Source organism: Dasypus novemcinctus, chromosome 21, assembly GCF_030445035.2.
Source record: "Dasypus novemcinctus isolate mDasNov1 chromosome 21, mDasNov1.1.hap2, whole genome shotgun sequence".
NCBI classification, from domain to species: Eukaryota; Metazoa; Chordata; class Mammalia; order Cingulata; family Dasypodidae; genus Dasypus; species Dasypus novemcinctus.
In genome coordinates, this window is record NC_080693.1 from 22,171,581 (window position 1) to 22,193,041 (window position 21,461).

General features: G+C 53.5%; 1 protein-coding gene across 1 annotated transcript; it reads left to right on the forward strand.

Annotated features, from left to right (window-relative positions):
- The first annotated feature begins 518 nt into the window (after positions 1-518).
- Positions 519-19,985, forward strand: PIRT (phosphoinositide interacting regulator of transient receptor potential channels). The gene is made up of 2 exons (XM_004483132.4): positions 519-711; positions 16,448-19,985. The coding sequence occupies exon 2, from the start codon at positions 16,474-16,476 to the stop codon at positions 16,879-16,881; it is 408 nt and encodes a 135-aa protein (XP_004483189.1). The 5' UTR covers positions 519-711; positions 16,448-16,473; the 3' UTR covers positions 16,882-19,985.
- Positions 19,986-21,461: the final 1,476 nt, after the last annotated feature.

Sequence of the window (21,461 nt, forward strand, 5' to 3'; positions counted from 1 at the left end):
TGTCCTACTGAAATCCTGTGCCAGTCCTATTCAATATGGGAGCATGATCATCAGGAGGCGGGAATCTCTGGAGGCCACCTTGGGCACTGGCTACCCCCAGAGGTTCCGACATGGATAGGCATCTAACATATGCCAGCTTCCCTCCTCCCTGCCTGTTGTACCTACTCTGCCCATTTCTCTGAATAGTGACCATGCTCACCAAGGCCTGCACTGAACAGAGCTTGCTCTGAGTGGTAAGGAATGATCCACCTCTGGCAACCCATCACCAGTGCCATCACCATCGCACACCTCCACCGACCCAGCAACTCTAGGTCTTTTGGTTTCCAAGCCTGAGTCAGGAGAGAGCAGCCCTGTCCAAATGCCAACCGAATGCACGCCTCCACCAAAACTTAAGACAGACTGCAGAGCAACTTCATTAATTTTGCACAAGATTCATCTAATAGCAGCTGAGCAAGGCGGAGCAAGCCCCATGACGCATGCCTGTGCCAGCAGCCTGCAAAGGGTTAACCCATTAGCCCACATCCTGGTGAGCTCATCCCTGCTGGAGCCTGCTCTGTTGCTGGGATTCACCACACACCGACTTCTGGATGGGGCCCGGGAGGCTTTCTCTGACTGGGATGAAGGGTAGAAGCAGATACTCATGGCCGGCTTTCTCCCTGCATGAGCAAGTGATCCCCAGGTCCCCTGCTCTCCTCTGGGACACGGAGGACAGTAAGTAAAGAAACCTATCCCCCCTGCTCTTCCTTCCTCTTCCCTGGAGGGACTAGCTGGCTGTAACTTTGCTTTAGAGCGCGTGGAGTCTTTGAACTGGAGTTGGAAGGCAAGCGAGAGTGATGGGCAGAGGAGACAAGCCCGGCCTTGGGGGTGGGGGAAGCAGGGGTGGAGGTGGACGCAGCTGCCAACAGGCTGGAGGGGCCTGCCGGGTGAGAACCCTGGCAGAGTGGCAGCAGGGGGAGGAGGGGCTGCCCTGTGCTCTGTGCCGGGGAGAGTGGACGCTGTGTGCAGAGAGCCTCTGCAGCCCTGCCAAGTACACAGCATCCCACCTTCTCCCTCGGAAGCCCCTGGCAGGGAGGCGTGGGCAGGGGGCTATGCCCCAAACCTAGACGGAGGCAGGCGGAGGCAGGGGCAAAAAAAAATTCAGACGGTAAAATGCAGGGGTCCCTGCAGACGCCAGGGGACACGGGCGGGACCTCAAACCCGACGGCCCTCCTGGGCGCCCCAGGTCAGACAGCGGCGCCAGCTGTTCCCTCCCTGCAGCAGGTGTGGCGGGCGCCCAGGGACACGAGGTGCAGCAAGCTGGCTCGGACGGGCTTTATCTCAGAAAGGGGGAACGAGGGAGGCCCCCCTAAACACAGCCTAGCCCGGCATGTGGACAGGGTGCCCTGTGCACCCACGGTCAGACAAAGCCAGAAAATGCCCCGCGCCTCGTCACCTGCATTATTTTCTTCCCCTCACTGGGCAGGGCCGGGGCACCCTGTGTGGCGTGAAGAGGGGGTGAGTGCACTGTCCAGGTCGAGGATGACCTTTGGGCGACTTTCCTTCCCAGAAGCAGCAGGCTGGCCTGGGAGCAGGGGACGCATGGGTGGCCGTGGTGACAGTGGCAGCCTATTTGGAAAAGCTCCAGCTTCTGGTTTATCGGCTCAGGCACTGGGCCCCACGGGCCTTATCGGAGGGGTGGCTGGACTTGGCCAAGTGCTGGCTCCCGGGGAGGGGAGGGCAGAGGGAGAAGGTGAGAGAAAGACCAGAGACCCTGGCGAGGGAGGGGCGCTGGCCGGCGGGGTGGGCGTAGGTGGGGACTCTGTGGGGAGGGACTGGCGACCCGGCCGCTGCTCAGGAGCTTAGGAACAAGCCCACTCCACGGCCTTCTTCGTCAGGAATGATAAACTGCGGGTTGTTTCACCTGCCCTTCCCATCCTGAGGCCTGCCTTCCCCTCCTCTCCCACCCACACCCTGCCTCCTTGCTTTCAGGTTGCACATGCGCTCTCTCGCTGCTGCCCGGCAAAGGTCCTCGCACCGCCGGCCCCGGAAGAGCCCTGGTCCTACCAGAGCTCAGGGTGGAGGGGGCTGGGGAGGAGAAGCTCGGAAGGAATCGGAGGGCCACAGACCCAAGCACACAGCGGCCTCATATGGTATCAGGGTGTGGCCTGTGACATAATATAGGATGCCCTGGGTGTGACAGAGGGTGTTACATTTGACTTTCCCATAAGCGGTAATTTTCAGTTTAAGTGAGTCCCATTTGGGATGTACTTTGGCTGTTGTTTACCTGAAATTCAAGGTTAACTGGGCATCTGGGCATTTCATTTGCTAAATCCAGTTACCCGATTAATACCGACCGTGTCTCAGCACATGCGGAGGAGGCTGAGGTCCAGGAAGGGCTGGGGAGCAAGTTTTGAGGTCCAGATCTGCAGGCGTCAGGGTGTGGGAGGCGAGGAAGGAAGGCAGTGAGAAAAGGAGGAGGACAGCGACAGGGCCCCGCCCTTGTGAGAGCATGGTGCAGGAGTTAACACACCAGGACGGGTCTGCTAAGTGGGACCACGCTGAGCCTCAGTTTCCATATCTGTCAAATGGGAATGTTGACGGGAACACCAGCCTCCTAGCGCTATGAGGGTAAAAGCCATGTCCCTGGAGAAGACAGTGGCACATAGCAGGAGCTCTGTGCTCGGTGCGGGGGAGGCGTGATGGTGGGGGGTACTTTGTGGCCCCTCGGCCATGGGCTCCTTTTGCTCCGCTGGCTCCAGCTCAGGGCGCCCACCTCAGCCTCCGTGTCCTCAGCAGCTCCTTCCAGCAGTCTTGGGTCTTGCCCCGAGACAGCGGCCGTGGGAGTTCTACTCACTGTCCATGCCCCATCTCAAGTGAACAGTCAGGAAAGGTTCGACCCAGGCCCTGAAGGCAGGCAGGCTTCAAAGGCCACACTCCAATCCCGGTCGCTACTCATCGGTTCCGTAACTTTGGGCAAATCATTTAACCTTTCTGTGCCTCAGTTTCCTTACCTGCAAAATGGGATAAGGTGATACCGATAGAGCACTCAGTACAGTTCCCAGCACGGGGTAAGATTGCTATAAATGGCAGCTGTTATTACTGTATGAAAAGTATCGACCCTCCCCAAGCACAGCATTTGCTTCTGCTTTGGAGAAACAACTCAGGGATTGGCATCTTTAAAAACTTGAGCAGGCAGAAGACAATCAGTCTCAGTGAGACATACTCTTGATCAGAGGGAGCAGGAGGAGGAGCTGGTCAGTGTGTCCCCCCACCAGCCCCTTCTCAGCCACCCCTCTTCAGTCATTCCCATGCTACGCCCCGTGCTCTAAGATCCAAGGGCACTGCTTTCAAATCCCAGTGGGGAGGGCTGGGAAAGGTGCCTTGGTGTTGCAAACGCTGGCCAGGTTCTAACCTGCTATCACCCAACCAGCAACCTGAAAGAAAGCCAATTCGCAGAGGAAACTCTATTTTGCAAACAAACAGCAAAGCCCTCTCCTTGTTTCCCGAGCTAGCCCTCCTGTTCATTTAGTCGTTTAGCAAATGTTCTCTGAGCGCCTGGCTGCAGCAAAGCCTTGAGCCACCTGCTGCCGAAATTAGGGGCAGGGAGTAAGACCCAGCCCCAGCCTCAAGGAGTCTGGAGGAGAATAAAGCACTTCCGGCCTGAAAGTCCAGGGACATGCTCTGGTCACCTCCAGGGCAATAATTCACTTATTTCCCTGAAAACTGACACTCCCCTAAAGTGGTACGTTTTTGACACTTGGGAATCTACTGAAAGGGAAGTTATTTTGTCCTTACTCTCTTGGACAGTAATTGTTGCTCACCAGTTTACATAATCCTCATCATTCAACCAAATTTGAAGCAGTGAATATATATACATATATATGAGTGTGTGAAGAAAAATTCAAAAGCACTATTTTCCAGCCTGCTCTCTCCCCTCTCATTGGAGACGTCTCTTCGCCTCCTTGCTCCCACGCCACTGACCAAGCAAACACGCCTGCGGTGAGCTCTTTACGGAGACCACCACCGTCTCAGACCTGTTCGCAACCCTCAGCGTCTGGCACACAGGAGCTGGTAGAAAAGTGCGTGTTGGAAAATTGGTGAGCGCCGTCGACTGAGCCCTGGGGGAGACCAGATCAACAGCCAAATGCTCAATCAATGAGTGTAGGCACAGTCTTGGAATCTGGGGACAACTGAAACTGCACACGGTAGATGCATAGACTTGTTATAACAAGATTAAGAGATAGCCCAATTCTGTCCCTTACTGCTGGGTGCTTCTCTTTGGCCAAGTACACCCAGTCCTTTCCTGTCCATGACCCTCTAGCACCCTGAAAGCCTTCTTTTCCTGTTTGCCTTCAAGGGATGATACCTTTCTGGAGCCAGTTTGAAATTCTCTTCTTCCCCCTCCTTCTCCATTTCCCCCTCTCCCTCTCCCTGTGTCGTTCTCTCTCTGCCCTGTCTACAATTTTTCCACAAAGCACCTTCTCACCTTCTCTTCCTCCCAGGATCTCCTCTTCCTTAGAACCAGTTATGCAGCCTCTCCCATAAAAGCCAGTCTACACCTTCAGGCACACATTTCCTTTTAAGTTCTCCGCCCCGTGTTGGTGGCACTTGTCCCCTGTCCATGCCTCTACTTTCTGACAGGTGGAAAGAACACTGGCTTTGGAATGAGAGAACTCTTGGTCCGAATGCTACCTTCCCTACCCCTTACTAACCTAAAGTGAGTTACCAGTTCAGAGTAGAAAGGAAACCCACGCCGATTGAAGTCTTGCTATAAATAATCCCCTTCTTACTACCTTGAAGAGATATTCTTGAGACCATTTTAGATGGAGAAACAGAAGGTCACAGATGTGAAATCATTTTTCCCAAGATGATGCAGCTGAGAAGAATCAGGAATTAAATTCAGTCTGGCTGACCTCCAAAGCATGAGCTGTTACGTGTTTGCGAGAGTTGCCTGCATGCCAGCGTGTGTCTGGGGTTGGAGTGGAGGTGGGAGGAGCAGTCTCACACGTGCTTTGTCCTAGGCTACCAGAGTTGATTCCGTTGCTAGAGCAAGCAAGAGTGAGATCAAGGGAGCAAGAGGGAGAGAGAATTGGGGGTCTCCTAATGATGGCAAGACCAGGGTTAAGAGAGAAGCATGGCTTTCTCTTCCCAAAGCCTACATCTATTCAGTGGACAAAATAATAAACTAATTAGGTTGTTGTGAAGATTAAGAGAGAAAACATAATGTGTTGGACATGCCACTGTTTGGTTTTATTTCACTTTTTATTATGCAAAATTTCAAATTTATGTAAAATAAACCAAATAGTTTTATGGGTCCCTACCAGTCATCATCTGACTTCGACAAGCATCATCATCCTTCCATTCTTGGTTTAGCTATGAAGCCACCCACTCCTCATTCTACCCTTCTCGGTCTTTGTTATTATTAAGACTTCTATAGTTCTCCTTTAGCATAATTTACACACATTGAAATGTACACATCTTAGTGTACCACATTGACAAATGGATAATCCCATGCAACCCACATAATATCACAGGATAGAATATTTCCACCCATCCCAGCAAGTTCCTTCGTCTTTCTTCTAGCTAGACCTTCCCTGCCCCCTGCCCCAAGAAGAGACCACCACTGTTCTGACTTTTGTTAGCTTAGGTTAGTTTTTGCAGGTTCTAGAATGTCACATGAGTGGAAACGTACAATAGATGTGCTCTTTTATACCTGATTTCTTTCACCCCGCCTAAAACCTATGAGCCTCACCCGTGTTGTTGTGCATATGGGAAGTAAGCTTTTATTGCTGAGCAGTATTCCATTGTGTGAATATAACCATTTGTTTATCCTTCTTTATGTTGTTAAGGGAAATTGTGAACAAAGCCACAATGAATATTTTTAAACAAGTCTTTTTATGAACATATGTTTTCATTTCTCTTGAGTGGAATTACTGTGTCAATGGGTAGATGTGTGTTTAACTTCATAGGAAACTACCAAACCCTTTTCTAAAGTGGTTGTATCATTTTATGTTCCAACCTGTAACAAATGAGAGTTCTGGTTTGTCCACATCCTCACCAAAATTTGCTACTGTGAGGTTTTAAAATTTTAGCCACTCTAGCGAGCTGGGGAGAAGATATCTCACTGTGTTTGTTTTTTTAATTCCTCCCTTCCCTAAGATGGCTCCCTCATATATTTCCTTGTTGTTTTTGCTCGTTGTCTGTTCATTGTTTCTGCTTGTTGTGTGTTTGTTTCTTCGTTAGGGGGCACCGGGAAACAAACCCAGGACCTCCCATTTAGGAGGCAGGCACCCAACTGCTGGAGCCACATCTGCTTCCTGTTCATTTTGGTTTTGCTCACTGTCTTTGATGCTTGTTGTCTTTCTGTTGTCTGCTTGTTGGTTTTTTTTTTTTCTGTCTTTATTTTTTTAATATTACATTCAAAAAATATGAGGTCCCCATATACCCTCCACCCCCCCCCTCACCCCACTCCTTCCCCCATAGCAAGAATCTCCTCCATCATCATGAGACATTCATTGCATTTGGTGAATACATCTCTGAGCACTGCTGCACCTCATGGTCAATGGTCCACACCATAGCCCACACTCTCCCACGTTCCACCCAGTGGGCCATGGGAGGACATACAGTGTCCAGTAACTGTCCCTGCAGCATCACCCAGGACAACTCCAAGTCCTGAAAACGCCTCCACATCTCATCTCTTCCTCCCATTCCCCACCCCCAGCAGCCACCATGGCCACTTTCTCCACACCAATTCCACATTTTCTTCGATTACTAATCACAATAGTTCATGAACAGATTATCAGTAAGTCCACTCTAATCCATACTCTATTCCTCCATCCTGTGGACCTTGGAATGGTTGTGTCCACTCCACATCTATATAAAGAGGGGGCTTAGATTCCACATGGATGCTGGATACAATTCTCCTGCTTTCAGTTGTAGACACTCTTGGCTCCCTGGTGTGGTGGTTGACCTTCTTCACCTCCATGTTAGCTGAGTGGGGTAAGTCCAATAAACCAGAGTGTAGGAGCTGAAGTCTGTTGAGGCTCAGGGCCTGGCTATCATATGGTCAGTCCAGAGATTCAGGTCCCCTGGGTATACATTAAACCCCAGCACCAACTACAGTTCCGGTAAAAGTAACAGGAGAGGCTTGTGAACAAAGATCACATCTGAGTCCAGCTGGTTGTTTTTACTTCTGCTAATTGTCTGCTCATTGCTTTTGCACAATGTCTGCTCATTGTCTGCTCATTGTTTGTTTGTCTTCTTTAGGAGGCACCGGGAACCGAACCCAAAACCTCCCATGTGGGAGGCAGGTGCTCAACTGCCAGAGCCATATCTGCTCCTTCATTGCATTTTTAATTTGCATTTTCCAGTTGACTATCAATACCAAGCACTTTTTCATGGGTTTCTTGTCCATTTGTTTGTCTTCATCTGTAATGGATTTGTTCAGGTCTTCTACCCATTTTTAAAATTATTCTTTATCTTTTGATTATTCAGCCACAAATCCTTGGACATGTATATGTTTTGCAGATCTTTCCTCCTAGTCTGTGGTTTGCCTATTCATTTTCTTCACAGTATCTCTTGATGAGCAGAAGTTTGAAAATCATGATGAAAGCTAATTTATAGGTTTTTGGTCTCTCCTGGTTATTGCTTTCTTTATCCCATCTAAAAAATCTTTGCCTGCCTCCAGGTAACAAAGTTTTAGCTTTTATATTTAAGTCCATGATCCGTCTCAAATTAATTTTTGTTCATGGTTAAGTTTCATTTCTTTTTCCCATATGAATATCCAGGTTTCCCGCACAATTACTTGGAATGACCTTCCTTCTCCCATTCGAGAGCTTTGGCACATCCACTGAAAATCAGCTGTCCTCTGTACTTTTTCTGCACTTTTCCTCTTCCCTTTCCTTGACTTGTGCCTGGCAGCCCGACTCCATCTCCCTTTAATCCATGAATAAATCCTCCCTTCAAGAACCAGGAAAGGGGACCCATCCCTTGAATCCTGGGCATTTTGGGCAGTTGCTCAGGAGGCTTCCCAAACCTTCTCACAGGCAGCCCAAGGCCACGGGAGGTGAGCGCCCCTTCATCCAGGAGCGCTGGCCTCCCAGCTGGCCGCCTCCCCCCGCGGCCCACCCTCTAAGGCCAAGAGAGGCCTGGACTTCTCGCAGAGGGGGCTGAGGGATTTCCAGGACCCGTTCCCACAGAAATCGACTCTTCCCCTTTCCTCACAATTCTGATGTCCTTGGGCAGTGTCCAAAAATAGACCTCCGGCCTGCGCTCACCCCTCACTCCTGCCCACCCCTCTCAGCATCAGCCTAAATCTAGGAATGCTGCTCCTCTCTGGTCTCAAACTCACTTTGAGGCTCAAATTTTAGGACATCAAGACAGACAGAGACTAAGCTAAAAGGCTTGAACCTGGCCCTTTCCTCCCGGTAAGACATGGAGCCCTGCCCTCTGCTTGGTAAGAAAATGCACCTATCCAAATGAGGCCCGGCCCAGGCAGAAGGCACCTGCTACCTGCAGCTGTGCCTCTGCCATTCTGCCCAGGGCAGGGCACCCAGGCTGGAAGGTTGACTGTGTTGATTTCCACGGGGGAGATGTGAGTTGATGTGACAGGCAACCTCTTTGTCTAATAGAGATGTTAAAAAGGAACGGATTTCTAGACAAGGAGGTACTTTTAATAATTCTATCCTCCATCCCTTGTTGCAGTGATGGTTGCGCTCCTGAGAACTGAGTCCATCGATTCTTGTGAAACCTTCTTAAAAGCAATGGGGGGTGGGGAGCGGGTATAGCTCAGTGGCTGAGCACCTGCTTCCCACGTACAAGGTCCCAGGTTCAATCCTCAGTACCTCCTTTAAAAAAAAAAAAAAAAGAACAATGGGGAAAGCAGCTTGGCAGTTCCTCAAAAAGTTCAACATAGAGTTACGATATAAACAGGGCAACCCCATTTCTAGGTATAGACCCAAAAAGTTGAAAGCAGGGACTTGTACAAATATTTGCACACGGATGATCATAGCAACAGTATTCACAACAGCCAAAAGGTGGAAGCAGCCCTAGTGCTCATCAGCAGGTGAACGGACAAACCAAGTGTGCCCTAGCCCGACAACGGACCGTTACTCAGCCCTAGGAAGGGACGTTCTGATACTCGCCACTAGCTAGATGAAACGTAAAGACATCATACTCAGGGAAATAAGTCAGACACAAACTGACAGAAGTCATATGTTTCCACTTATATAAAATAGCTAGGGTATGCAAATTCAGGGAGACGGAAAGTAGACCGCAGGCTACCGGGGTGGGGACGGGGGAAAGGGAGAATCAATGCCTAGCGAGTGTCGGGGTTCTGTTGGGGGTGATGGGAAAGTTCTGGTAACGGTGGGTGGCGGGGACCCTGCAGCACTGTGGAAGTGCCTAATCCCACCAAACTGGATGCATGGGAGGGGTCGAGAGGGGAAAGCTGATGTTGTGTTTGAGGAAATAAAAAGAGAGAGACTAGAGGGACAAGAACACCTAAATGTGATATATGCCTGTGATACATGGTCCTGAGCAGGATTTAATAATGGAGAATGTCCAAAAGGACATTATTGGAACATATGACAAATCATGGCACATATGGTATGTTCTTGAAGGGCAGGGCCTACCTAGGTAGACTCAAGCTGAGTGGGGAATGGAAGGCCACATGTCTAGGGATGGGCCCGTGTGGGAGAAGGAAGGAGGGCTGGTGGCTTCACACTGAGAACAGACTCACGATGGGGTTCTTAGCTTCCCCTCCTGAGCCTGAGTTAAAGAGGGAGGTATTTGGCATACCAAGCCAAGCACAGCCCAGCCCAGGGCCAGGGGCACCAAAGAAAACACAACGCCTGCCTGCCCTCCTCCTTCGGACTTGTCTTCCAATTTCCAGAAGCTCTGAGCTTTGGGGCCAGGCTGGCGCTCCTCTCCCGGTCATGGGCAGGAGAGGACTCTGAAGTCAAGGATGGGCCCGAGTGAAAACCCACAGACAGGAGCCCTGGTGGCCGGGGAGCGGGGAGCGTGAGGCAGCCGGAGCCTCTCACACAGGCTTGTCCGGGCCTGCAGCTGCTGGGGAGCTGGCAAGGGTGGCCACTTGGCGTTCAGCTCTTCCCAGCAGCCGCAAGCCAGCCAAGCACGGCAGGAAACTCAGGGCGGACAGGGTGCCCGTCCAGTCCAGGTGGCAGGACTGGAGGCTGGGCTTACGAGACTGCTCCGGCCCCAGGCTGGGCAGAGCAAGCAAGCCCGGGCCTGATGTGGGGCTCAGGACTCTTGTCAGCAGACCACAACCCCAAGCCTGGCCCTCACGGAGGAAGGACTTACCCCCAGGACACGTGGTGTGGGGCCTCTGAGGGTGCAGCCTGGTCTTGGGTGCTCCTGGAGCTGGGTGGGACTATGACGCCAGGCATGTGTGATGAGGCAGGGGTATGGGCGGGGAGGAGGTGGGTACGCGGACCCCCCAGCCCATGAGCTCCAGGGTGAATTTGAGGCCTGTGGCTCTGGGAAGCTGCTTAGTACAGCTCAGAGAGGAGAGGTGCCCTGCCCAAGGTTGCACAGCATGGGAATGGAATTTAGGACCCAAAGGCGACTGGGAGGGCAGCATTCTAGCCCAAATCCCAGCCCGTGGATTTTTTCACCCCTTCCAACATATGTTTAAAATATCTCCTTATAAAAGTTTGAGAACATACATAAAAGTAGAAATAACAATAAAAAGATAACCACATAGCCACCACTTAGTAATAACTTTTTCCCCCCGCATTTTGCTCTATTTGATCTGGTGTTTATATTTTAAGTTAAACCACAGCCTCGTGACATTTCATCTTATAGGTTTCAAGACCCAACTCCAAAACTATAAAGACATTTTCTTTCACAATCACATTAGGTACATCATATCTAATAAAAAATTTAAACCTTTAGTGTCATCTAATACCCAGTCCATACTCGAATTTCCTAAACATATCCCAGAAAATGTCTTTGTACAAGTGGTTTGTTCTGACCAGAATCCAAAGAAAGGAACACAGTGCACTTAGTTATATCTTTAATTATCCCTGTTTAAACATTTTATTGACGTATAAAGCACACAGAGGAAAAAAACGGTCACGTCATAAGAGAGCAGCTCAAATAGTTCACGCCCACGCGCCAGCTGCCAGATCAAGAACTGGAACCGTCACCACCCCGTCAGAGCTCGCCACGACCCTGACCTCCGGTGGCAGAGGCGGCTGCATGGGTTTTTGAGTTTTCCTAGTGGAATCACGCAGCGTGTCTTCTCCCTTGGCCGCACGGTGTTTGTCAGGGCCGTCGGGAAGCCCTTGGAATTGGCATTCCTTCGTTCTCGCAGCTGTGTAATCCCAGACCAGTGCCCTTCCGCGTTACCAGCCTGCAGCCCACCTGGCCTTAACCGCGGGCTGCAGATAAGTCTCTACCCCCTGCCTCTGTCTCCTGACACGACAAGGGTGGCCTCTAGGGGAGTAGGACCCCCCCATTCCCTCCTCAAAGTGCTGCCCTGGAGGGTGGGCCGCCATTCGGATCTGAGCTCGGGGCAGGAGGGATGGTACTCCAGCCTCCCTGTGGGGGACCTTCATGGAAGGCCAGGGAGGAATCCCCTCACACGGGGAGTTACCAAGCCCTGATGATGCTACCTGAAGCTGAAGGGTGGCTCTTCGCGCCGCCTGATCCTCCCACAGGCTGCCTGGTGAGACCCACGGCCCCCGAGCACCCGCTGAGGCCAGGAGGAGCCTGGGCTGTGCGGGACACGGACAAGCAACGCCTTTTGAGCCTGAGGCAGTTTGCAAGCTGGGAAGGGAGGAAAGGCAGGCTAGGCAGGTGAAGAGCAGTGGGTTCTCAATTGAGGGTGATTTTGACCTCAGGGGACGTTTAGAAATATGGGGGGATAATTTTGATTGTCCTGACTGGGGAGGGGGAGTGCTACTGGCATCCAGCGGAGGGGAGGGGGGCCAGGGGCGCTGCTAACCACCCTACAGTGCACAGGACAGCTCCCCCCAAAGAACAGGTACCCAGTCCTACACGCCAGCAGTGCGACTCTCGGAAAACCCTAGTATAGGGGGAAAAGATAGCATCTGATTAGAATGTTGATAAAATCTTAAGCAAACTCATACAGCCCCTGAATTGGTGATTTTTCTAGAAACCTGGACCCTCAGAATTCAAGCTCGAGTCGTTACCTAGGACCTTTCTGAAACAGTTTTTAAACATCGGTTCAACTCCTTCATTTTACAGATGAGACAACAGCGGCCCAGAAAGAAAAGAATCCAAACAACAACTGTGGCCATTTCTCGAATGCCCGTTATGTGTCAGGCAATGTAGTAGTGTTGTAAGAAAGGCGATATCACGGCAACACTATGAAGTAGACTCTCTGCTATCTCTGCTGGATATATGGGGCTGGCAAGGCTCGGGAGAGTCACTAACCTTCCCAGAGTCCTTTAGCTTATACGCGACAAGGCCGGGTTCCCAGGTCAAGCCCTGGGATCTTTCCACCACGCAGCCACTGCAGGTGCGTTTCCCAGCTTGCTGGAACTTTGAGTGAGGGGGCCTGCTCCTTCCCAGCTCGCATTTCCAGCCACAGCCCTACCCTGCCACCTCCTTTTGTCTATGAGCTGCTCCTTGCCTCCCGCCTGTCTGCCTGTCCACAGTGAAAGAGAGACAGGCAGGGGAACAGGCAGATGGGGAGGGGAGAAGGCGCAGTCCTCAGCTCGCTCGCCCAGGGGAGGAGAACCACCTCTCCTTCGGTCACAGCCTCGGAAAGGCAGCTCTGTCTGCTCATTCATTCTCCCAAGGACCCATCCCTCCTCGCAAGTCAATCCACTAAATTAATGGTGCCCATTCTTTGGGACTTCCTGGGCCATTACAATTTTATTACTACAGATACATAATTTACAGTGGGCGGCAGAATTTTTTGCTGGGCAAAGACAACCAAACCCATGTTCATATTCCATCATGGTTGTTTCATAAAACAAATCATCTTTTAGCTCCAAGAGGAGGACGGCTTCTCCTCGGAGTCATTGGAACCTTGTGGAAAACTCAGCCTTGATCTAAGGGCGCGCGCTGCGCGGTGGATCCGTGTCAGGGAGCCAGGACGCCGCATCCTGTGCGTTCACCGAGTGATTCCTTTCCTGCAGGATGAAGGCTCCAAGTGGAAATTTCACCGAGACCCTCATAGGTGACAGGACCCTCAGAAGTCACCTAGACCCGGGGGGGGGGGGGGGCGTGCCAGGAGCTCTGGGAGCCGTCCCGGCGCCGTGACTCCTGAGCTCGGGGGCTTTGGCCACATCCTGGCTCTCTAGAGGCCTCCTGCCCTGCCCTGTGGGGTAAACCAGTCACCTCCTCACGGGGCTACAGGACGGGGCAGATACCAGGTGCTGCCCACCAGGCGCCTCCCACTCCAGGGACCCCGGGCAAGCCCATCCTGCCTCCACTGACTCTTGTTCCCTGCGGTGACTGCGGCCCAGCCCGGGGACAGGTCGGTCCTTCCCCGCCCGGCGCGGCCCTGCCCTGGGGTGCAGGGGAGGCTCGGGGTCCTCAGACTCCTGCGGGGCCTGCTGGTGGCCCGAGCCATGACCGCACAGCTGCACAAAGCGCTGCCGGGGAGGGCAATCTGGCGGCGGAGGCCAGGTGCAGCCCAAGTCCCTGCTGGGGCGTTTCAGTCGCCCTGGGCTCTCCGTCCCTCCTGCTCTGCCCTCCCCCAGCACACAGCGGGGGACGATGGCTTTCACACTGACTACTTAGCTCATGCAAATGTCCCACAGGGTCCAAACGGAGCCCTCCACCTGCATGCCCGTGTTACAAAAGCGCACCCACGTGTGTTCAAGGAGTCTTTGGAAGCAGAGCTCCAAATAGCCTCTCTGAGTGTATGTGATTAAGGAGCTCTAAGTTCGGAAGGAGTGGATCCTTTTTTTTTTCAGATGCAAGGGTCAGGGCTTGAACCTGGGACCTTGTAAATGAGTGGGAAGCCAGCGCTCAACCACTGAGCCACATTGTCTGTCTGCTTGTTGTTGGTTTTTGTTCCCGCTTTTTTAGGAGGTACTGGGAACTGAACCCGGGATCCCCCAGGTGGGAAGCAGGCGCTCAACTGCTTAAGCCACATAGGCTCCAGCATCATTTTACAATATCTCTTCCCTCCCTGTCGAAGAGGATGGAACTGCAATCCTGTGTTCCTGAAAGTGGGAGCGTTAGGCTGCAGGGAGGGTGGGAACACCCTCCCGGGGCTTCCGGCACGAGCTGCCGGCGGTGGGGAGTAAGTTTGAAGTGGGCGTAACAGGAGGGTTGGAGGAGAGAGTGAATGAAGGCCCCTCCTGTGTGTGCAAGGGTCTTGGTAAGGAGGAAGGGGTGGGCTCCAGACACCATCTTCTTCATTCTAAACTGCCTTTTATGCAGGGACTGAGTAACGTGTGTGGCTACACACACACACACGCATGCACGTAGGGGCTGGCTCTAGCCCTGCAGCTGGCGTCCTGTTTGGGGAGGGGATGAGCAGCCCATTTGCCCCAACAAACATTTTGCTGTGGAAAGAAATCCCCTCCGTCCCACTTGCAAATAAGGATATTTCTCAAGCTGATCAGAGGGGGTCCAGGACAGCCTGGCAGGAAACAGAAGAGAAGGGGAAGGAGCGGGAAGAGTGTGGAAGAGCAAGGAACTGGGGCAGTTATGCCAAGGAGGCCTGAGAGCCCTCGTGAAGGAGAGCTGCCCAGGGCAGGGGCCGAGGGTCCTGGAGGAGGCGGGGCCCGGGGGTCCGACAGGCCAGCTCCCCCTGAGCTTACGGCAGGGGACACGCCAGGGGACACGCCAGGGTCCTCGCAGGAAGAACCAGGTTGGCACAAGCAGAGCTGGACCCTGCAGCGCTGTAAGGAAAGCTAGATTTGTTGGGAAGGAAAGAAGGAAGTGAGGGAGAAAGTGGAAGGAAGGATGCAAGTAAAGAGGAGAGGGGTGGGGAGGGAGGAAGATAGAAGGAAGGACAGAAGGTAAGAGGGGAGGGGAGGGAAGGTTGCGTTTATTCATCCACTTACTCGTTCAGTTCAGTGTATAAAGAACCTCTAGGGGGCAAAGCACTGCACTAGGCACCGTTGAGATGATCCAAAATGAATCAGGGCATCATCTTGATGGAAACCCCAGAAAGGGCACCTGAGCTCTCCCAGCCTCCCCTTCCTCCCAAATAAAACCTGCCGTCAGGAAAGCACTGACTGTCAGTCACCTCTGTCTTATTACCTTATTATAAATACGTAGGCATCTGCATTACGGAATGCAGGATTTTAATCCCCCGTGGCAGGGTTTGGAGAGCGCACTGCTCTGGTGGAGAAGTATTTGGCAGGTGAGCAATGTCTCCTAGGAGCTCGGAGCCAGCTCAGCCCCTGGACTCTGTGAGGGGCCAGGAGACCTAAGGGAGGCTGGTGCAGACGGGCTCTGAGTGAGAAATCGAAATTAGCAGCTGGGCTAGGGTCCAAAGCTCTAACAGGCCTGGGAGCAGGACACAGAAACCTGGCTGGATGTAATTAAGATGGGGGCTCAGGGAATGGTGGCATTTGTATATTAGAAGGTGCGCCCTCTCCATCTGAGGCATCGCCAGCTCATGCAGACAAAGTACGTAAAATCCCTGCTAGAAAAGACCGAAAGCTGTTCCCCGGCTTCAACAAGAGCAGACTGGGCTGGAGTCAGCCTCCTGTGATCTCGAGCAAGTTACCGCACCTCTCTGAGGCTTTGCTTTCTCACCTGCACATTGGGGCTAATGTTCTCTTCACTGGGTTCCCGTGAGAATTTAGTTTACTGACAAAAGTGTTTAGTGCAGTGCCTGGCACACGGTAGAAACCCCACAGGCAGACATATGTGCACACACACAAGGTGTAGTTATCATGAATAGATTGCTCGCGATGTGCCAGGAACTTAGGTGCGTTATTTTTTTATGCAGTGCATTTAAATGCCATCGTGTCTCTCTTCTTCTTAACTTGCCTAGACTCCCTCGCACTTACAGACCGGCAGTATTATACTCACGATAATGTGTCACCATCAACGGGATCCATGCATTACATGATGATGAACTCACTGAATCCTTATCCAAAGTCCAGTGAGTTAAGTAGTATTACCATCACTCATGTCATACACAAGAGTCACAGAGAGGTTAAGCAACTCCCTCGAGATCACATAGCCAGGAAGTGTTCGAATCCGAAAATGCAATGCCATTCCATAAGCAGTACCTTCGTTGTTGTTTTCTTAATGGCATCCCTGTTCCACGTCATAAGTACTAAAGGCAGTGGATTAGAATGCTCTACGTGTCTCCCACAAGCAAAGTCATGCCAGCTCCGGTGGTTTCTTACGTCTGTGGCTTTGGCCTGACTCCTCTTGTCTTTGGCACAGAAGCCACGCCCCGCGCGCCCCTGGGAGCCAGGCCGAGGTGGCTGGTGAGCGCAGGGAGGGCCGGCGAGCTCGCCTCCGGCTTCACTCTGTTTCCCACTCTCGCCCACCCCAGGCGCGCGGGCCTGAGGAGCCGTGGCCATGGAGGAGCTCCCGCAGGCGCTGGAGGCCGACGAGAAGTCCCCGGAATCCAAGGACCTGCTGCCCAGCCAGACGGCCAGCTCCCTGTGCATCAGCTCGCGGAGCGAGTCCGCGTGGCCCGCCGCCCCCAGGAGCAGCTGGGAGATCTACCGCAAGCCCGTGGTCATCATGTCGGTGGGCGGCGCCATCCTCCTGTTCGGGGTGGTGGTCACCTGCCTGGCCTACACGCTGAAGCTGGGGGACAGGAGCACGGCGGTCCTCAAGATGACGGGCCCCGCCTTCCTGTCCCTGGGGCTCATGATGATGGTGTGCGGCCTCGTGTGGGTGCCCATCATCAAAAAGAAGCACAGGCAGAGACAGAAGTCTGTCTTCTTCCAGAGCCTCAAGTCCTTCTTCCTGAACCGCTGACCGGGGGGCTCGGGCCCCGGCCCCGCCACCTGGACCAGGGGACCAGGTCTGACGGTCACCGCCCGACACCCCCGCCTCTGGGGCGGGGTTTGCCGTGAGACTGCTCCGGGCAAACAGGCGTCCTGGCCCCGTGGGAAAGGGCAGAGCTCAGGCCTCCATCCCCTGGGTGGCCCGGGAGCTTTGCTGGATGCATCTCACTCAGGCTCTCTGTTTTCGCGGAAAAGCTTCCCTGAGCTCCTGCCAGGAGGCATCCCCTTGGCTGGCTCCCCCCGCCCCGCTCGAGCCCCTCAGGCAGCCCCCGTCTACTTCTCTCTGCCAGCTGCTGTGCATGCTGGGAAATTCCTTGGGGGCAGGGTTATGCTCCAAGGAGAACCTCGTGTTTGCCCATCTGAGGGCCTGATAAAGCAGGATGATACCGCCGTGCCCTTCCAGAGCCGGAGCTGCCCAGAGGAGGTGCTTCAGGGAAGAGGGGAGGCAAGGCTGAGCGCTGGCCTGTCGGTTTAACAGCCGGTTCCTTTAGGGGGCGAGACGCTGATGTGCATTTCAAGAGACTAGACAAGTCACACCTGTCAAACATTCCAAAGACCGAACAGTGAAGGGAGTGCTGGGGAAACACTTTCCAGGAAGGTCCATCCCCTGGCCATGGCGCTAGGGGGTAGCGGGCTGAGGAAGTGTAATCCCCAATTATGGAGTATTTATTTATCCAGAGGCTGTGGGGGAGGGTAGAGGGCGTCAGCTCCGCCTTGCCCTCCCAACCCAGGGGTTCTTAACCGGGGGTCTCTATGCTTCAACTGAAGTTCACAAAAACATTATTCTTGTGGGGACGTGTTGGTGCGGATATGATCTATTTATTGAATAATACACAGTGCACTGTGGATTTAGGAAGGGGTCCGTGGTTTCCACCTGACTGGCAAAGGGTTCGTGGAACAAAAAAGATTAAGAACCCCTGTGCCTAACCCCTTCCCACTGATGACTCTCCCCTTGGAATGTGGCAATTAGCTAGGGACAAACGCATGCCCTCAATTCCTCCTTCTCACTGCACCTGCGTCTACCCCCATTCTAGAATAGCAGGAGGGAGAGGTGCACGGGAATTTTGTAAGATCGTTCTTCCCTTCACCTCCATCAAAAATCGAAATTGAGGTCGAGTTCCACATCTGATCTGTCTGTACGTGTCTCAAAATGAAATTCGCTTTAGAAAATTCCAACCTCTGTCGTCCCTGCCCCCACCCACCAAGCAGACGGGTATTTCTTGTGTGCCCTGGGCTGGCCACAGAGGACGCAGCAGGGAGCAAGATGGGCCCTGCTCTCATCTTGCTTTGCAAAGTGTGAGCGACAGCCAAGCCTACAAGCAATTAGAAAACCCTCTAGTCCTCTGCTGAGTTTTTTCTTTTTAAGATTTATTTATTTCTCCCCACCCCCTCATTGTCTGCATGGGCTGTGTCTGTTTGTTGTGTGCTGGTCTTCTTTGTTTAGGAAGCACCGGAAACCGAACCCGGGACCTCCCTTGTGGGAGGGAGGCACCTAATCGCTCGAGCCAACTCCACTCCCTTCAGCTGAGTTCTTGATGGGGGAAATGTGGATGGCTGTGGGAACAGGGAAGAGGCACCTAACCCAGACTCAGGAGAGGACTGAGAGATTCCTGGAGGCTATGTCATCCAGGCTGAGAAAAACAGGAAAGGTGAGAGTTAGCAAAGAGAGGAACAGTCTGTGCAAAGGCTCAGAGGAAAGAGCGAGCATGATAAAGTTAGGAAACTGTAGCCACTTCCCCTGACCTCCTAAATGCTCAGTCTCACCAGGCCCTCGTGGCCTGCTCCCCACCTGCTTCCCCAAGTGCCTTACACACAGCTTCTCCTGGGGGGCTCACCGATGGCCTCCTGGTATGGGCAGACACAGGATGTAGGTTTCCAGGGGGCCTTGGCACCATGCCTATTCTCACAAGCAAGGGTGCCCTTAAGTGGACGTTCCCTCAACTTGGGGCTTCCTGTAGGGGCCAGAAGCCCTTAAGTGAGCGACCAGGAGGTCGTACCTGGGAGGGAACTAGCCCCGCTGCTCTAGACCAGGCCGGATGCCCAGAGGGGAGTGTTGGACCACGACTTGGAAAGGAGGGTGGTCCTCAACTATAATCATCTTCGGCATGGGCTGGCTCCCTCCTGGGTCCCCGTGGTGACCGTTCTCTCTAGGAGGCCCCCAGGTATCTCTTCGCAGCACTGCCATTTGCAGATTCAGAATTCAGCTGTGTCCCCTCTGCATCCTGTGACAAGCCATGAAGACTAGACTCGAGGCGGGTGCCTGGGCCACAGGAGACACCCCCTGCCCTTCCCACTTAAGGAGCCAGGGAGTCCCTCAGAGTTTGGGGGTGTGGGGGAGAGTTGTGGCCTTCGGGTCTGGGCCAGAATGGCCAGGCCTTTCATTCAACCCTTGCCAGCGTGGCCAGGTCCTCCAGTCCACCTGTTCCCCACACACACGGCAAGTGCGCTGTCACTAGCTATAGTTCTCGTGCCTCAAGTGGCAGAGCTTGCAGATCCTTCAGTTATTGCAGCTACACTCCCCCCATCTCATGGTCTGGGTCCATGTCTGGGAGGAGAACCCCGATGGATGCTTCAACCCAGTAAGTCCTGGTGGAAGGAAGCATGCAGACAGCCCCTGCTCTACCAGGTGTCCAGGGTCTGGACTCATCTGCAAGCCTCCCGCAGGAGATGCCTCCAGTCCCTGATCCTCAGGCTAGTGCCTCCACACGAAAAGCTGTGAGAGAAGATTCCTGAGCATCCCAAGGCCCACTGGGAACCCCCGTGCAAGGGTAGGCCTGGGGACGTGCCAGTGCCCCTCAGCAGTGGGACACCATGGAGCCCGTTGCCAAAGAACACTGCCCCACAGAAGCCTGCGGCACGGGCGTGCCTCTTGTGAGACGCGGCCAGGTCAGACGCCGCATTTCTAGGAAAAGCCCCACCTGCAGCGAAGGCTTTCCTGCCTGTGGATTGGACGACCTGCCCGGCTTGAGCGTTTCAGGCTGACTGAATTGTGGTATTCTGCCCATTCTGGTGGAGAGTTGGCTGTGACACGAGGCCTGAAGGAATCTGTGAAATGCTGAATTGTGTTATATCTAACAATGTCTGCTGTGTTTTCATTCTGTCCCATCAGGAATTCCAAGACTGTGCCCACTAATCCATTCCCCTAAAATGCCTCCCTTCGCTGCGTGTCCATCTCCCCAGGGCGCTGCCTGGGAGAACGGGGACAACTGGATGTCACACTCGGTTCCTCGGGCCCCCATGGGACCTGCGGGGCCTGACTCGGACACACTCACGGGGCAGACGGGACGGCAGCCCCTGGCTCTTTCCGTCCCCACACCTCAGCGTTGAGACCAAAGAAGAGATGTAGGAAAGAGCCTTCCAGAATCAATCAGTGGTCCAGGGTGAGGCCGGCAGGTCCTCCAGGAAACTGTCCGTTCCCCTAAGAACTAAGGGGAACACGTGCGAGGAGGCGTGGCAGCTCAGCCCCCTTCCACCCCTTCCACCCTCCTCCTTCCCTCTAAGCCCTTTGTCCTTTCTCCTGGCCCAGCCTCTTCTGCTTCTGGAGGTCTTTCAACTTGACTCTTTCTACTTGGCTGTCCACCAGAATCGCCATGACCTTGACTTTCTGCAAGCTCCAGCTTACCCTGTCCTTAAAGGAAAATGAAAGAGGACGGTGGCTGGGTTGGGGTAAAGCAAGGACTATTTTGTTCCTTCCTCAATTCCTGCAGCATCGTCAAAGAGTCACGATGTCCCATTCTGCCCCCCATCCCTCATACCCACCTCTTCATCACTGAGCCTTGGAAAACTAAACCCTAAGGCCCTGGGGTTTCTGACATCCAATGTGTGAAAGGACTTAACTGCCTGGCATGTGCCTGGCGAGGCTGCTGGGGCGCCACCAGCTCAGTGCCGTGGCGGTTTTGGGACCAGGGGGAGGAAAGGAGGAGGGAGGGGAAGGGGGCAGGCTGCAAGGAGGGATTCTGGAGCCCTGTCTGAAGAGCGGAGGCAGGGCTCAGGCTGAAAATAAACAAGCATTTCTGGAGCCGCTTACCATGTGCTGGGAACTGATCTCAGCACTTTATGCATTAACCGATTTAATCCTCTCCCAAAGCCCACCCTGGCGTGAGCACTCTTGTTATCATCGCCCCACGTTATAGACGAGACAGGAGAGCCACAGGGTCCCCCAAGCAAGGAGATGGTGGAGCCAGAAATCCAGGGACCATATCCCAAACCCCCAAGCCCCACAGCCTCTAAACACCCAATGCTCTGCTGAGGGGCAGGAGAAGGCGCCAGTTGTGGACGTGGCGGGAAGGCGGGACCGCTGGAGTGGAGCTGGGGTCAACAGACAGGCAGGGTGGGCAAACCCAGTAGGGGTCCAAAATGCCACCAGGAATGTGGGCAGCATGCCTGGCCAGGAGCCAGGATGAGCGGGCGCAGGAGCCAGCAGCTGGCAGAGAGCCCGCATCCCAGGGCAGGGTGAGCCATGCCAGTGACTTCGCAGCATTTTTTCCTCATCTAATGCTTTGCAGCACTTTTTACAGAGGAGCAAAGGGCCTCAGAAAAGTAAGTTACTTG

What these genes read in the sequence shown, in the direction of transcription:
- PIRT (XM_004483132.4), top strand. Translation starts at nt 16,474, where the DNA reads ATGGAGGAGCTCCCGCAGGCGCTGGAGGCCGACGAGAAGTCCCCGGAA.